The following is a 13,725-nucleotide window of genomic DNA, read 5'->3' on the forward strand; positions in this document are numbered from 1 at the left end:
CAGTCGACTTCACTGCATGCAGGATCCGAGTAAGACTAAATAAACGCTGTTCAGGCCAGATATCGAACTACGGAGCTTTACTAGCGTTTTATCGTTCGGCAGTTTTTTGCACAGCTGCACTGGCAGTTTAGGCTGTCGAAAGCCGCGAAAAAGGAAGGAAACAAGTGACTCCCCCCTACCCCACACCCCGAAAAAAAAAAAAAAAAACAAGCACTAAAGAGAGTTCTGCGGCCGCTCGCACCTGTTGCAACGGGGAGCCCCGATGACCCTGGCAAAGGCACTGTCATAAAATGTGTATTTATTTATTTATTTATTTATTTATTTATTTGATTGCCTACAATGCCTAAAAAGGCATTACAGTAGAGGGGCCCACAAAAACAGTATACATTATCAAAATTATAACAAATATAAGATGTCGTTATACCAGAAAAAAAAATCTTAGAGACACTTCAATATGAGATTTAAACAAACAACTGGACTTTGTCAAAAAATGGCTCCTACTTTGAAATGTCTAGAACCTTGTAGGTAATTTATGCCCGACATCAATTGACAGCGGAAAAAAATAACACTTAGAAACATCAGTTCTACATTTATATGGACAAATTGTCTTTGAATTTTTTTTTCTGGGAGACAAGTAAGCAGGTTGAAGGAGTTCTGTTGATATAGAGATACAAGTTTTTTTGTGAAAAATGTTAAATAAAAGTCTCAAACGGAGGCACTGACGTCTTTGACTCAGAGGCCTCCAACCCAGAGACGACGTAAGTTCAGTAACACTTAATCTGAAACCATAACTTCCCGTAACAAACCTGCAGCGGGATTCTGAATGTTTTCAATCTAATCATTCAAATTGAGCCTATAGGGGTCCCATATTGAGTACTCATGTTCAAGAATTAATCGGAATGTGAAAAAATGCAAGGTTTTTCTTAGGGATGATGAAGCCACCCTAAGGTTATGTCTAATGAAACCTAGTAACTGACTAGTTTTTGTAGGGATGTAGTCAACATGTTTGCTCCAATTTAAAACTGATGAAAAAACAACTCCCAGATCTTTACCGTCGGTTAAAAGTTTGACCGGCGACGCACTAATAGAGTATGAGGCAAACAAAATGAGTTTTCCAAATAAACCGGGTGTGAATACGTTTCGGTAGATTTAAGAACATAGTCCATTTAGAACACCAAGCCTCAATCTTATCTAAGTCGCTTTGAGAGAAAACATGTCAGTGTAGCAAGCGACGTCTCTGCATAGAGCGCAGTCATTGGCATATAATCTTTCGTTATAGAAATCCTTTCCAACTATATCGTTAAGAAAAATTAAAAACAAGGGCGGTCCAACCACCAGTCTCCAAGGGGCACCAGAAGTAACCTTTACGTACGGGGTCCGGATTCCATTAATTACCACGGACTGTTTCCTGGAATTCAAGTATTCCCCTATCCAACACGGTAGGATCAATATTAAGCTTTTGAAGTTTAAACATGAGGACAATATGAGGAACAATATAGAAAGCGTTCTTAAAATTTCAAAAAAACTGCAGTCGACCTGCTTACTTTTATCGAAAGATAATGCTATATCATCATAGAATTCAGTTAGCTGCGTGGTGCACGATGACCCAGTGATAAGCCACCATAATCACCTCTATTAAATTAACAATTCTTTTGGACGAAGCAAAACACTGATTTTGAATGAACAAGTCAAATTCGCTGTCACAAATTTATGGTCACTTAGACCGGGAATGACTGTTACAGAAGAAATCGCCACATCACGATAGATAAAAAGAAAATCAAGAATGCTCGATCGGCTGGCACAAATTCTTGTAGATTTGTGCCATGATTATGATCTAACCATTGAATGTCGGGTATACTAAAGTCACCTCCATTCACTAGAAAACCACCACCGGCAACAGATAAAGGATCTTACAAAGAAAAAAATTGGGTTAATCTCACTTGCCGGAGGTCTATAAAAACAGCCTACAGTAATAAAATCGTTATCTTTAAGATAGACGCGGCACCATACAGTTTCACATGATAAGCCACTGAAATCAATCTTGCCGCTTTTTTAACTTTCATGAACGATCAAAAAGACCACCACATAAGCCATTTCTATATTTACGATGAACAGTAAAATTGGGCGGAAAAACTTCTAGATCGGAGATGTATTTGTGGCCACGCGCCACTATGAGATCTCCAGAAAAAAAAGAGAAGGTTGAAGCGCGAGGGGATTAGAATAAAAAGCCCAGTTGGATTTCGGACATCAACCTGGTCGGTCGCCGTTTCTTTAGATTTGGTGACCCGGACGTGATCAACCGAACTACTCTATCATGACCGATGAAGGACAACCGGGCACTAGCGGCACGACCGGCCGCCAACCTGGCAACACCGGTCCACCCACCCTTCAACTACACGGCGACATTGAAGAAGCAAGCGGGACTCCAGTGACCGAAACTCTGCCTCTGCGGTTACCACCATTCTGGCCACAAAACCCTCAGGTTTGGTTTACCCAGGTGGAGGCGCACTTCCATCTGCGTAAAATCACTACGCAGATATCCCGTTTTTACCATGTCGTCGCCAGCCTACCACCCCAGGTTGCAGACGAAATAGACGACGTGCTGTCGCAACCATCCGACAACGGGTACGACCATCTAAAGTCTGTCCTGCCTTCATCAGAATATAAGCCTATTAGCCTTGATTCCTGGGGGGGAATCCTGCAGCCACGCGCCACTATGAGATCTCCAGAAAAAGAAGAGAAGGTTGAAGCGCGATGGGATTAGAATAAAAAGCCCAGTTGGATTTCGGACATCAACCTGGTCGGTCGTCGTCTCTACAGTATTATTCAAGCCAGGATTAACTCCCGATACCAATACTAGCATTAGTGATAGAAACTAAAGCAGCTAGTTCGCCTGCTTTGTTTCGAACGCTTCGACATTAAACATTTAGAATTACAAGATAATTAAAAGGTGAAGTGGGGTAAAGTCCAAATCTCTGTGATTGTTAGGTAGCGGTAACTTTTACGGACTGAGTGATAGGAGCAACGTAATATGTCTAATCCCCAATATGTAGACGATTATACCTAAACCAAAACTTGACATTTTTGGCCTTTGGAAATTCGCGCATTTTACGTTAATTACGAATCTTAGGTGAGAAATCTTCGCTAAGTGAGAAACCAGTGCCCTTAAGTCTGAACCCTAGAAATAAAATATCTTGTTTCAGCTTAAACGACACGAATATCGCAATCAAAGGCCTGTTTTGGTTTGGCCTAAATACACAGAGCCTATGGGCACGCTGCTAGCACAAAGAATTCACTTCCAGCCACAGAACCTCCGGGCAACGTGAGACAACTTTAGCCTCCGAGACAGACAATGTTTCGACGGCCAGAGTCATCAATTCCATAAAAAAAATCAAATTCGGCCTCCAACACTGACTCTCAAAATTATCCCACTGCGAGGACACGCTTCTGAGTTGTGCATCCAACCGGTTAATGGAGGCAATAAAAATGTCTGTATCAATTCGTAACTGCAGAAACGGGGCTATATCAACCTCATCAGTTTTGAGTCTTGTCGTCAGCTCTTCTATTTTTACATCTAGAGAGTTCTGGTTGGTTTGATTTACCTTTAATTCATCTAGAAGCGCAGCCTGACCTGCTTGAAGTTGGGGTGAAAGAGCCAGACTCTGCAGCATAAGTTGTTCTTGAGCGTCCGTAAGCGGACCCGGATTAGTCTAAACGTCTCCCGCAAGTAAAAGGAGAAACTTTGTACAATTGGACAAATAACAAAAAACACTGCTTCGGCACAGAAGTAGCACAAGGCATCTATTGTCACTTCGAAACGTAGATACATTAAATTTACTAACCTGCAAACACACGAACAGTGGATTCAGAAACATCGAGTTGGCGGCCCTGCCGTTATGCCCACTAAAGAGGTCCGTTGACGGTCATGTTGTTATACGTCCCCTGATTGCAGTTGGTGATGATGATGCGGGTGTCAGGCTTGACGTGACGATATGGTGGAAGGCCGGTTTGGGGAAGAGGGGCGTGTCATTATAGATAAACCGGCTCCACGTGTCGGTCTAATCCTGCAATGATGATGATGGGGTTAAGTTGCTGAAGACAAACTTGCGCTACAGCGCCCTAGAAGTTGGGTAGTGGGCTCACCGCCCTATCTTCCCCGTGTATTGCGCTGAAGCGGCCAATGTCGAAAACGCCGGAGTTACAGCAGTAGAGTCTTCCTGAAACTCCTCCCGCCTGCTGCCCGCGATTGGTAAGAGCTGCCTAGTCGACCTGGCCTGCCCAATGCACGCTGGAAAGTTTCAGGAGGAAACGCTTACAGCGCCACCGTCCCGTCGATATCAAGCGCGTCAGGCCGAGCAGTCCTGTGAGGCCACTGTACTTGTGCTGGCCGGGAACGCAAGGGGCACCAAGAAGCAGCAACAGCTGCAGAGACGCGAAAAACGGATTCAGAAACATCGTGTTGGCGTCCCTGCCGCTATGCCCACAGAGCGCAAGATCGCCCATACACACAAGTATGACCAGCACAAGTGCTATCGCGATCAATATGAGTGTGAGCACCGCTCCGCGTTGCCCGCAGTACTATCAGTGCCCCCTGTCGACTGTTACTTGAAGTACATGTGCACCTTGGTTTCGAGATATTTCGTCTCTAGCGATCGCCGCACCACTCTGCACCTTCGCGTCGCCTGCTGCAAAAAACGGTCGGCGAAACAGCGAAACTGTTCACCAATGACGAGCATTTTTCGCTAGCAATATGCGCCAGCAAGAACAACTTGTGTCAACATCTTTAGGTTCATGCTTTTGATTAGGAAGTTTTAATACAATATTCCCTGACTCCGATAACAATACCCGATACTTGGCCGACGAATTTAAGCATGCATTATATTGTAATCGGAGGTTTCAAAACAATCAACTAAGCTTGGTAAAAGCTTTGTCTGCTGATCAAGTTGGTAATTGAGATTCATATTAAAAATATCGCAAAAACGACGGGACAAATAGCACGAAAAATCGCTTGTCCTGAGTGCTGCTTCACCCTTTTTGTCCCGTCTTCTTTGCACTATATTTAAAATCAACCAAGACTGCCTATTATTTACTTCGCGTGAGTTTAGCGATAGCAAAGGACCACCAACTCGCACAGGCAAGAAGTTAGCCCGGTGCGAGCGTGGGTGATACCTTTCATCATTAAAAACAGCGCGAAAGAAACGACGATAACGTTAAGATACGACGATAACGTCCTCGTCGTTTTTTCGCGCTGTTTTCCAAGATGAATTCCCACCAACTTGCCAAAATATCCATTCTTCTAAGTGATACCCTTCGCTCTCTAGCACTGTACAAGCAACATGACACAGCATAAAGTTCACTGTCGCTGCGGGTTATCGTGCGGTAACCAGACTACTCTTTGCAGCTCGAACGCAATTATCAGGGGAATAATCTACTAAAATTTCCTAATCAAAAGGATGGCCCTAAAATGTTTATACAAATATTTTTGCGGGCGCACATTGCTAGCGAAAAATGCTCTTCGTCATTGGTGAACAGTTTTGAGGTTTCGCCGACCGTTTTTGGCTAGCAGACGACCCAGAAGTGCAGAGTGGTGCGGCGATCGCTAAACCAAGATGCACGTGTACTTCAAAGAGAAGTCGACAGGGGGCACTGATAGTACCGCGTGACACGCGGAGCGGTGTTCGCACTCATATTGATCGTGGTAGTATGCCCATACGCACAAGTAAGCATTACATACTTGTGCGTATTCACAAATCATTTCGTTTTTTTTTAAGGAAAAATTTTCAAATTTTGTTAAGGAATTCAAAAACGATTTTTGTACCTTTTTTTGCAACGGATCTACTCTAGTGCGCTTAATGTTTATTTTGTGAGAAAAATTTTGAAAAAAATCAGAAACTCGAGAAAATATCGACAAACTATTTAGAAGGTCGTTTTGATTCTGGAAAAACACTTCAGCTGAACAATACACCTAGAAATCCTGGTCATGGGGGTATCTCTGAAACTGGACATAGAAGTTTCTCGCTTTTCAGTTGTAGGATATTTGTAAGCCTCAATCCAATGCGCACGAAAAAAAGATTATCTTTTCATTTTTTTTTGCTTTAAGTTGCAATTGAACTTAGAAACCTGTACACAGTGGTTTCAAAATTCATTCGAGTGCAATGGCCAGATATTCTACCCCTGAAAAGTTGAGCTTAGTTAAGGCGAGGGTTAATATATTTCATAAAGAAAGGACCTTGTGCTTTTGGCTTTTTATGGAACTTGCAGCTTTGCCAGTGACATACTTACGTTCAGTTCTGCTCAGTTCATTAATTATCAAAGCCCTTCAATGATTTACGTCACATGAGGGGTAATCAAGTAAAAAAATGAACAGTGAAGGTTGCCGAATAACAGGTAATTTAATGACGAAGAAGATACATATTATACATGTTATATAAAACCACATGCAAAAATGGAAAGTGATATTGAATATACCAATTGATTAATGAAAAACACCTGTGAGGTGTGTTTTATAAATATCACTGAATTTAGCCTGATTAGTTTCGAGTACGATTATTTCAGAATTAGAATTCAAATCATGATAGACAGTGAATCGAGGAATTTTTAATTTATTAGTTTTCGCCAAAAGAGGATTTACTTTTAAGCAATGGTCATAACGCAGAGCGATGTCAGATGGTTGGTGACAGTAATTTATCACAAAAAATAGAGGAAAGGTAAATTTTGTGAAACATGAAAAGACAAGCAAGTTTAGTTCTTTCTGTTAATGAATGATGTTCTAGATTTGATTTTAGTGCAGTTATGTTTAAAGTCTGCGAGCAGTCGTGCAATGTAAAACGCGATGCTTTCTTATGAATCTATTTGAGTGTGTTAATAAGGTATCTTTGATGAGGCAACCAAATATAGTTGGTGTACTAGTCTAACTTTGATCTGACAAAAATTGTATGTGCACTTTGCTGCACACACCGCGGGGTGTATGGGTTACGTGTAATATATCCTAAAGATTTGCAGGCGCTAGCCACGACGGTGCTAATGTCAGTGTTCCAAGTAAGGTCATCAGAAAATAGGTCTAATAGGTAGTTACAGCCTGATACTTTTTCAAGATGTCGTGTTAATGTAGTTCCGTATTGCAGAATTGTTTTGACCACTAAATGTTAGCAATTTGGTCTTGGGTACGTTGACCTTCAACTGCCAGGTTTCACACCACAGATAAATCACGTTTAATTATGTCTGTAATGATAAATGATCATTGTGTTACTAATACACGGGAAGATTACACAGTCGTCCGAAGACAGCCTGATTGAAGGTGAAAAAAGTCACTAAGATATATAAAATATTAGTGAACCCAGAACACACCCTGGGGAATTCCTGACATAACACGCAGAGGGGTGGAGGGGGGTGGATCTGGCCGGATCAAGATGAACAGCCTAATAATACTTGACATAACAGACAGGGAGAGTAATTCTCCTGGTCAAGTTAAACAGCCTGTTTACGATTAGTTAAGCATTTGGCTATCCAGTGAAAAATAGAAGGATGAATGTTTAGTACACATCGTTTATACAAAAAGTCGTTGGTGACTGATTCATAACATCCGCTTAGTTTAGTATCTTTCTGTTTTAGGAGCTTCGTGTACTTTTCTAATAAAACCATTTTCAAGCACGCTCTTTGTGTGTAGACGATTATTAATATTATTTCTATTATCCCACCGTGTGGCGAATATTAAAAAAATAAAATGGGTCGTACAATAAATAAATAAAATGGGAGCGTAAAAACGAGCTTCGGCTTTGAGTGAAGCACGTTTTTTTATGATCCCATAGAAACGCGGTTGTTTCCACCGGAAAACAAAAAAAAATCAATAAGCTTGACTAACACCTGTCTCATGTTGAAGGCCGTTTTTTTTAATTTTTGTTTGTTTTTATGCTTTATTTATACTTTGAACAACCTGTATTTTTCAACTTCTGTTTGGCTTGCCTTCTACCATGTACAGTGCGCAAAAAAACGAAATGGGCCAGCTGAGCTGGTGGCCTCGTGTGCCTGCGGCGATATTTTCTGGGTGTGGCGCCGTGCGATTTCGTGTCGTTAGTCCCACACGTGCGTAGCCGACTAAATGAGTCAGCGCTTCTTGCGCTCGGACCGCAACTCCTCGAGAGGTGATTACTACAAAGCATGCATCTCGAGCTGAACCACTTTTTTATTTATCATCGCGTGACTCTAGCAATTTATATTTTTTATGTCCATATAGATGACAGGTTATACGTTTCCCAAAGTGTATTTAAAAAGAAAAACGGCGAAAAACGCCATTCTATTTATTCAGTCTAGAACAACAACACATGTGCCATGGCACCACACATTTATTTGGTATGAACACTGAGATCGCCGCGAATGGTCGTAACTTCTTTGTAAACAGATAAATCAGTTTAGCTACTGCAAAGGGAATACAAATGCTTTCATGTTGCAAACTCATGGCCAGCGTTGATCGGCTCTCAGGAGTTTTGCAGCGAGCACGAACAACTACTGAGTGCTTGGCTCAGCTTTACGCATGTGCAACCCGCGACGACAACAGATACACCGCTTTTTCATGCAGATGGCGCCACGGGAATGCGAAGCCATTCGCTGAGCAGATTCATTTCGTCTTGTTAAGAACTGCACCTATGCATTAGTTTGTTATAATTAATTTCGAGTTTCTTTCAATGTAAAAGATAGTGCCAATATTTTATTTTGGGAGAACGGCCTGGGCTAAGTTTGAGTCAAGACTAACATTGCCCTATCGATAAAAAAAATCCTTAAGCTCATTTAAACTATATTTCACAATACGAGAACCATATAGCATACACTTTTACCCATTGGGCGGCGAATGTTAACCTCTACAGATTGTGAGATATCCGTTCTTGCGCTGTTGAGACAGAAAGTCCGATTTAACTTTAATAAAAAAAAAGCGCAAAATAACTTAGGTGTTATATTACGTCCGATAAGTTCGCTTTGAAATATAATTTGGTTTCCTTATATGGTAAAAAATACTATACTTGTACTTTTTTTTATTTTTGAGCCACCTTTAATTAGTATCCGCCGAGCTTGAAATACAACTGTTGACGCTGGCACCCGTGCAATACGCACCTTTTAGAACATGTTGGAACTATATTCGTACACTTTGCAGAATTAAAACACAAGCATAGAACCCAAAACATTTACGTAGGCAGCTTATACTATTTTATTAATCGCTACGGCAGTAATCATTAAACGTTTTAAACCAATTTAGCGCATGCAAAATGTATTTTTAAACTACACGCACTTTTAATTATTATTTGAGAATTTTCATACTTGAGTTTATGATCACTCAATTGCGATTCAGCGATAACACAATCCGCTGGATTGCAGTTAATGAACCGATTAGTCAAGCACCATTTTGACCGGAAGCATGTAGGGTAGTGCTACGCCCAGAAATGCGCTGTTGTAAGTTTGGAGGTTATTTAGAGTTCGATAATTTACTTCCGACCATGAACCCACACTGAGAGTGGAAAACAAACCAACGTGCTGAGGCCCTGTGTTTTGCATCTCAAGCCGCCACCGGCAAAGGAAACAACATTGTTCTTTGACTCGAGCCTTCTCCCCTAGCTTGTCCATTTGGCACGTGTAAAGTCTCTCAACAACCAGCCAGCCCCACCAACTATATCACTAGAAAATAATAACTTTTTTTTTTTATTTTCAGCTTCTAAATATTGTAACTTCTAAAAAGTAAGATGAAAAAGGACGACTAAATAAAAGAGGAACATCCTTATTTTATTGCTGCTGAAATGAGGCAATAGACTAATATATTTGAAACCTGAAAAAGTTAATCGCCCCAAAGTTCGAACATCTACATTCTGACTTGTAGTTATCATAATTGCTGAGGAGCAGTTGTCAAACTGCATCTCAGTGGGAAATTTGAAACTATATAATCATGATTTGTTAAAAGGAAATTTAAATACCGCTAGGCACCAGTACAACATATTTTTATTATGCAGCAGTTTACTGCATAACAAATTAAAACATCTAAATTGGAATGTATATTTATTTAAGAATTACAACCAATCTTCCGGCAAGAACACCGTCAACTTACATTTCCTTATTAGCAAAACGAGTGGTTATGCTTCCTACAAGTATTACTTTATAACAGAGACTTAATAACGAATAATAAAAGTTAACAAAACCCGCAATGGAATTTGTACAACTTATACAATGTCCTTCATTAATATTTCCTCAGGGAAACAAAACAAATCACATTGTCCAGACATCAGACACCCTTTAGTCTAAAAAAAAAATTTACTGTTATTTTTACCATTCAAGCTATAGCGGAATTGCCACCGAACTTCCGCAACTGTGGTAAAAATTAATTTTGCTGCGAAGAAACAAACCAGAAACCTGGACCTTTGTTTTAGGAGCGAAGCTTTTTAGGGTCTAGCCTCGTCCATCCGTCCGGTGTCCGTGCTCACATCGATTGCACTGCCTCCAATATTATCAACCCGCTTAAAAAAAAAAAAAAAAAAAAAAAACGTACGCTTGCACCTTGGTTCGAACTCAGGATCGCTTCCTTACGAGGCACACGTCTTAACCTCTGCGCTACACTCCTTTTTTTAAATTTGTTACATGGGATTTGGTCAGAAAACACAAGGCACTTGAAATCATGGTACACCAAGGTTGGCGTTAGGTGTCATGTACAGTCGTCGACATACATTTCGTTCATCTAAAGTCATACCATCGTGGGCGTTCGTTGCATGTAGCCGCTCAACGTCTATACAGGAGAGGGCGCTGCGGTCAAACGCTCAACTGCGTATATAACCGCGATCCATACCACACATTCTCTTTCTGACATGGACCGTTGTATTTCACATTTCACCGACCACAAAGCAGTAATAATGAAGTCGAAACGCAACCCGGAACACAACACTACCTATGAGCAATAAAAAAACAAATCAGCACCATCAGCACTACCCATGAACAATAAAATCAGTATCATCAGCACCGCCAGAGCCTCGCACCAATCAACGTCATTCACCACGTGGAGATGCGGCCTCTTTTTTCTTTTGTAGATTTATTTCATTTATTGCATATGTTTTATTTGTTTGTTTGTTTTTTATTCTCACGCTCCCTAGATCGGAACGTGTGCAAACTTGAGTCTTTGTTTTGTAACGACAAGGGTCATGTGGCATTCATTACATTCAAAAATGAGTCTAATATCGCATTCCCTCTGTCTTTCTTCTTCGCTTGTCATTAAATATTTTCTAATCATTCGTTTGTCACAGCAACATTCGAGTTCGTATTTTATTCCTACTAACTAATCATACTTTGAAGAACAAAATCACTTTTTAAACAGTTTGCTATAAAAATATTTTTGTTTTATTGTGAAATTGAGGTGTTTTTTTTTCGTTCGTTTGACACAGTTATACTTTCAACTATTCAGGAACCAGATTTTACAGTGTACTTTTAATTATCTTTTAATTATTTTTGCTCGTTTGTTTTGCTTACTTGTGAATTTTGTCTTGTCGATTATCGCAGGAATAGAAGATACATATTTGTTCTTATTAATACTCTTGTGTCGCTGTTATTTTTTGCCAAAACCTGTTTTTAGTGTGTATTAGAGTAAAATCATTCTGTATATTGATAGGAAGTTTCTGCGAAACCCATGATCACAGTCACCGAGCCGCGCAGAGACAGCACCTGTAATGGAAGCTCTCCGTGGAGGTCCTAATACCCTAAGATAATTTCACAAGCTTGTCTTATCTCGATACTAGCCGGCCTCATAAATAAAGGCATAGGATTAGTTATTTTCGTGCACTAGTCACATTGAAATTTCAGATTGAATGAATGCGTTTTAAAAAAGGTCCACTTCCTTTAACATAAGCAGGCATAAACCAATTCAATTTCATAATCCTTCCCTCATTTCTCGAATAAATTGTCATCCCTCCGTAGCAGAATGATTTCTACCCCCGCCATCGCATACTGGTCTAATGTCATGTCTTCTTCGGTTCCTATTGCAAGCGTTTACAACCTCAAGAATAATAAAAAAATTGGAGCCTATTGTTGATGCAAAATTCGACACTAATATGTACTCTGATACCTGCGTGACTCCGCGCGTCCAACATGCATTTATATATATATATATATATATGTTAAAGATTACTTTGTATCATATATTTTGGTGATTGTTTATTTCTCGCTATACTTCTATTTCGCTTGTTCAAAAGAAAACTGTTGCTAGAGTTAAAAACAGAAACTAAAACAACCACAATGCGGCACATAAGTAAAACTGGAGTGCTGCTAAGGAATTTTTCACTTCTCCTTACTCCTGCATCAAACGCTTCCTTGAATATCAACGGGCTCCTCGAAGGCGGAGGGTCGACTTCTTCGCGTGTTTCTTCCGAACATCACCGACATTTTGACGCCAAACCCTGCGCAGGCAGTAAAGCTATTTTCCTTTTGTGAAAACAACCACAGCATAAATCCGTCATTCAACATGCCTGTACTCCTACGCATATCTTCACGAAGCTGCTTTCGATGGAAACGTGCAGCTTCGTGGCAACGCGTCGCGCACTGTCAGCCCCCCAAAATGCTTTACCTTCGTGTTCGACAATAGGCAATGGTACACACCAACAAAAAGAATAAATACTTTTTTCTTCACTTTTCATTGGAGTTGTTTTGACTTTACTATTCTTTTTCGACGAGAATACGAAAATATGCGAAAAGCGTAAGTTTGTTCGGGAAATTCGAGTCCAATTTGCATGACCGAACACTTCAAAAGGAGAGCCCTTTTTTATTATTATTGGTTCGATATAGCTTACATAAAAAGAAGATCTTATGCAGTGCTTTTTTTGTTTTTCCGCTTGAGACAAAATTCACACTTTTTTTTGCCTCCTAAACTGCACCACGAAAAGCGTAAAAAACAATCGCAATAGTATTTATTTACTCTTCTTATGCGATAAAGGTAGCCACGTCAAAAAAAAACAAAAAAACTTTTATTTTCTGAAACAATTCAACAAAAAAAAGTCAGAGTGATCCTTTACGGTAGGGCTATTTTTGAGATGCCACTAGCACGTTCCTCGTCATGAAAATGAACGGTGGAGCAACTGGAAAAGGTTTTAGCAAGATTGGCACAACGTACATAGATGACCGATATCGAAAGCGATATCTTTGCAAGAACGAAAACTCAACGGGTGTCCTCAAGAAAGATTTCTTGATTCTCCCACCTGCCGTCTCTTGTGCGCCTTGTATTTCAGCCGAGCCATACCTCTCTACCGAAATCTCCCCCTCCCCCTCTTTTACGAAAAAGAAAATCTCGGGAATTTGTGTACCCTGCCGGTTACTGCCAAATTTTACAATTCATAGAAACAAAAATCAAGTTTGCGGAAGGTGCTGAGGATACCGGTCACATTCACGCGTTCAACAGCAGCTTGGCCCTTTAAGAGTGATGTATCAGAGCAGGCAATTTCTGTTAGAATCTTGGCATAGAATACAATGAACTAAACAAAACCCGGACCAGTAGACCAAAACACTAGCGTGTACATATATATCCAAACTTCCGTGCGTGAATATTAGAGGACTTGAATGGTGGGAGAAAAAACGACATTAAAATAACTTAACTTGATCGCGGGAAGAGGTAGTGCCTTATAACTGTTTCAGTAGTGTTAAGGCGTCCGGTCTGTCCGTCGGTTTTCGCCACTTGTAATATGAATTTCAGTCACCAGATTCCAAAGGAAACGA

At 40.5% G+C, this 13,725-nt stretch overlaps 1 protein-coding gene across 1 annotated transcript in view; it reads right to left on the minus strand.

Moving 5' to 3' along the window:
- Positions 1 to 9: 9 nt before the first annotated feature.
- LOC120839641 overlaps positions 10 to 13,725 on the minus strand; it is a 101,937-nt gene continuing 88,221 nt past the window's right edge. Inside the window, exon 3 of the mRNA XM_040209936.3 lies at positions 10 to 132. Within this exon, the coding sequence (XP_040065870.3) occupies positions 10 to 132 (123 nt within the window). The remainder of the gene's footprint in view (positions 133 to 13,725) is intronic.

Source organism: Ixodes scapularis, unplaced genomic scaffold (assembly GCF_016920785.2).
Source record: "Ixodes scapularis isolate PalLabHiFi unplaced genomic scaffold, ASM1692078v2 PGA_scaffold11__112_contigs__length_91849675, whole genome shotgun sequence".
NCBI classification, from domain to species: domain Eukaryota; kingdom Metazoa; phylum Arthropoda; class Arachnida; order Ixodida; family Ixodidae; genus Ixodes; species Ixodes scapularis.